Source organism: Sinocyclocheilus rhinocerous, unplaced genomic scaffold (genome assembly GCF_001515625.1).
Source record: "Sinocyclocheilus rhinocerous isolate Xijiao unplaced genomic scaffold, SAMN03320098_v1.1 scaffold149, whole genome shotgun sequence".
Classification (NCBI taxonomy): domain Eukaryota; kingdom Metazoa; phylum Chordata; class Actinopteri; order Cypriniformes; family Cyprinidae; genus Sinocyclocheilus; species Sinocyclocheilus rhinocerous.
In genome coordinates, this window is record NW_015654504.1 from 112,152 (window position 1) to 116,278 (window position 4,127).

The 4,127-nt window shown below is 35.7% G+C and overlaps 1 protein-coding gene across 1 annotated transcript in view; it reads right to left on the reverse strand.

Moving 5' to 3' along the window:
• Window positions 1-2,720: 2,720 nt before the first annotated feature.
• The window catches only part of LOC107717295 (nucleoside diphosphate-linked moiety X motif 6-like), a 14,914-nt gene continuing 13,507 nt past the window's right edge, over window positions 2,721-4,127 (reverse strand). The window contains exon 5 of the mRNA XM_016524000.1: window positions 2,721-3,331. Within this exon, the coding sequence (XP_016379486.1) occupies window positions 2,964-3,331 (368 nt within the window). The 3' untranslated portion in view covers window positions 2,721-2,963. The remainder of the gene's footprint in view (window positions 3,332-4,127) is intronic.

The window sequence follows — 4,127 nt, forward strand, 5'->3', positions numbered from 1 at the left end:
TATATTTATTATGTATATATAAATACACACACATGCACGTATATAATTCAGAAAAATTTTGTTTATATATTAAATATATTTATTTCTAATATAAATTATATGAATATAAATATAAATATAGACACGTAAATATTTTCAAAATATATACTGTATGTGTGTGTATTTATATATTCATAATATATATACACAGAACACATGCATATATTATGCAAACCAAAACTTTTATTTTGTATGCGATTAATCGTGATTAATCGTTTGACAGCACTACTTAAGATATTATGTCTTGTTTTCTAGAAAAATCCAAATTTTGTCCATTTTTGCTTAAAACAAGTAAAATATCTGCCAATGGGGTAAGAAAAATAATCTTGTTTAGCCTTCGAATTAAGATTATTTTTCTTACCCCACTGGCAGATATTGTACTCGTTTTAAGTAAAAACTAACAAAATTTGGATAATGTTTTCAGAAAACAAGACATAATATCTTAAGTCATTTTACATGTCATGCATCAGTAAATGCATCCTGATTCAAGAATTTCTAGATATCTACAAGACAAAAATACTAAGGAAGAAAATCGTTTGTTTGCAGTGTATGCTACAGTGATGTGTGTTAATGTTGTCATTCTCTCTCTCTCTCTCTCTCTCAGAGAAGAACAACAGATGAATGTTATTTCCTCGAGCGCCTGGAGTCAAACAACTACAACACGTACCGATCCCGCAAGTATCCCGACTGGTACGTGGCTCTGAAGAGAACAGGCCAGTATAAAGCGGGTTCGAAGACCGGCCCGGGCCAGAAGGCCATTCTGTTTCTGCCCATGACAGCCAAGTGCTGATGGAGAGATGCGGTCAAACACAGAGCGAGACGACAGACCACTGACGCAGACGCACTTCTAACCAACCTTACGCCAAGTCACGGAAAAAACGCTTCTATCTAGGAACGCTTCCCAAACAGATTCACTTAGAGAGCATTACAGGGTTTATTTGTTCGTGTTCAGTCACCCTGGAGATATCAGCAATATCCGCAGAAGACCATCTCAGATCCAACTTTCCACAATACTCTATTATTCCACTGTATTCCTTCGAGCAAGGGCAGCAGGGTTGGCTCGGCGAGTTCACTGATCTGCACTATACGCTCTTGAATTCATGACTGCATTTCTCACAGGAGTGTTTTTAGTACGGCTACAAAATGTGAGTTTACTTTAATGCTGCTCCTTTATGCAAAAGGCTCGCAAGTATTTCTATACTGTATTTTAGAGAAAGAAAGGGATTTGCAAATGCAAAGGTTTGCTTTGATGAAGGGATTCCGAGTACATCATGAATGTTTTTTTTTTTTTGTAAAACTTTATTCTCTTTTTCATATATATATATCATCTTGCCTGAGAAAAATAGTTTAGTTACATAATTGCTGCGAGTAACAGTAAGATTAACAGTAACAGTCTATCTTTTTTTTTTTTTGAGGTAACTTTGAGAAATCAGAAACTGAAGAGTTTAAAACCTGTAAAACCTCCAGGCAGATTAGGCGAGGTATCGTATTATAAAGTGCAGAAACTAAAACTGGTCCATCTGCAACACGCTCTTGAAAATAAAGGCTCTTCAACAAAGAACCGTTTTGCCATTTAATCAGTTTTTTAAAATACTCCATTCATTACAGCACTTAAAAAAAAATTCTGGTGTGAATCTCATGAAGAAGTTATGCGTAAAATAAAGAAAATTAAGTGTATTTTCAGAGCCAGGTTTTTCTTCTTAGTGCCATTATTGTGAGAAATGTCCAATAATTATAAATACTATCGTGATAAATATTTAATTCAAAAGTACTTTATAATATATATAAATAACATTTTATATGTATTTTATTATTATATTTTTTGCATGTCACAGTAAGTTACTTAGAAATGCAAAAACTAGGCTTCATTTTCATTATTCAAGACATTTTTGTTTTGATTTTTGGGTAAAATAAGACCCAAATATTTCTAAGATATGTATTTTAAAGATAGGGTCTTCATGAGATTTAAAGCATTTTCGGTTCTAATTGCGACCTTTATTTTGAAGAGTGCATTGCAAAAAAAAAATTATTTTTCTTTTTTTGTTGTTATTTCTTTTTTTTTTTAAATCAGGACACATTTAGAGATGCATAATGACCTAAGATATTAGGTTTTGTTTTCTGAAAAAATACCAAAATCAAGCTTAAAAAAAAAAAAGGTGCCAATGGGGAATTTTTTTTTCAAAAGTTTATTTTTCTGACCCCACTGAATTTAGGTTTTAAGCATAAACGCACTTAATCTTGATGCATTTTTCATAAAACAAGACTAACCCCCGATTTAAAGCATTTTCGGTTCTAATTGCGACCTTTATTTTGAAGAGTGCATTGCAAAAACAATTAATTTTTTTCTTATTTTTGTTTTTTTGTTGTTGTTATTATTATTATTATTTTTAATCAGGACACATTTAGAGATGCAGAATGACCTAAGATATTAGGTTTTGTTTTCTGAAAAAATACCAAAATCAAGCTTAAAAAAAAAAAAGGTGCCAATGGGGATTTTTTTTTTTCAAAAGTTTATTTTTCTGACCCCACTGAATTTAGGTTTTAAGCATAAACGCACTTAATCTTGATGCATTTTTCATAAAACAAGACTAACCCCCAGTTTCACAAACAAGGCTTAAGCCTATAGTCCCAGACTAAAATGCAAGTCTGAGCTGTTTCAACTGAAAGAAACTTGCACTGATTGATCTTAAAATATCAGTGCCTTTGTTTTGTCTCAAGATGCACGCCAGTAATGTTTTTTTTCTAAGGCAGGCTTATAAAAACAACTTACATGTCCTAATTGAACTATGGCTTAGTCTAAGCCCTGTCTGTGAAACCAGGCCTAAAGGTCTTAAGTCACTGTGCTTCTCCAGTAAATGCATCTTGATTAAATAAAGTACTGTACTGAGAACAAAGCAAATGGTTTTGTGCAGTGTGGAGTTGCTCTATGGCAGTCGTCTGTGGTAGAGCTGATAGAAAAGGCCGGAATAAACGGCCGGCATCTGCTCCATCGTCAGGTCGATGTTCTGGAAGCCGTTTTCCAGTCCGTACAGCAGGAGTCTGGCGACGCGACTGGTGATCGGCGTGGTCTCGCCGGTCTCGGCGAGTTCAGTCAGATCCAGCCATTCGCAGCGCAGACACTCTTGAGTGCAGAAGTCGATGCGGAAGGAGAGCGGGCTGAGTCTGCAGATCAGGTACATGTCGGACATCCCGAACGCTCCCGGATGATTGTGCTGCTGACGGATACTGAGGAGCGAACAGAACTGCGATCGCACGCCGGTTTCTTCAAAAACCTCCCGGACGGCCGTCTCGCCTGAAATAGAGGGTCCAGTTACAATAGAGAAATAAAGCAATAAAGAATTTATAACAGCTAAGGGGTGTTGTTAGACCCACTAAAACCCCCTTAGCTGTTATAAATTCACTGTAAACCACGGCTTCATGGGGCTTATTGCTTTTATAAAACAGTTAAGGCTTCACAAAATAAAACAGAGCAAATAAAGTGTAATGATGTTAATAAAACCATTATTCTTCCGCCAAACAATGTAGCTCCTCAGAAACAGTTGTGGTTGCAACAAAGTGGTTGCCGAGCAACACACAAACGTAAACAAAGGTGTATGTTACTTTGTAGAGTAATTTACAACAGCTTCAAACGTGGCTCAGCCAATCAGAATCAAGAACCGGAACTATCCGCTTTATAATTCAAAATAAACTCTCCAATCTCAGAGGCAAGTAAATACTGTCAGAACTGCACAGCAACATTAACTTAGTTGGTAGAAATTCACATTAGACTTTAAAAGAATAGTTTACCCAAGAATGAAAATTAACTGCAAATCTGATCACCCTCAGGCCATTCAAGATCAGGATGAGTTTGTTTCTTCATCAGATTTGGAGAAATGCAGCATTGCATCAGTGTCTCAGCAATGGATGCTCTGCAGTGAATGGGTGCCGTCAGAATGAGAGCTGATAAAAACAATAATATATCACAATAATCCACACCACTCCAGTCCATCAGTTAACATCTGGAGAAGACAAAAGCTGAAACAAATCCAGCATTAAGACGTTTTTAACTAAAATACATTGAGTCCATAATCCATAATAACGCTTCCTCC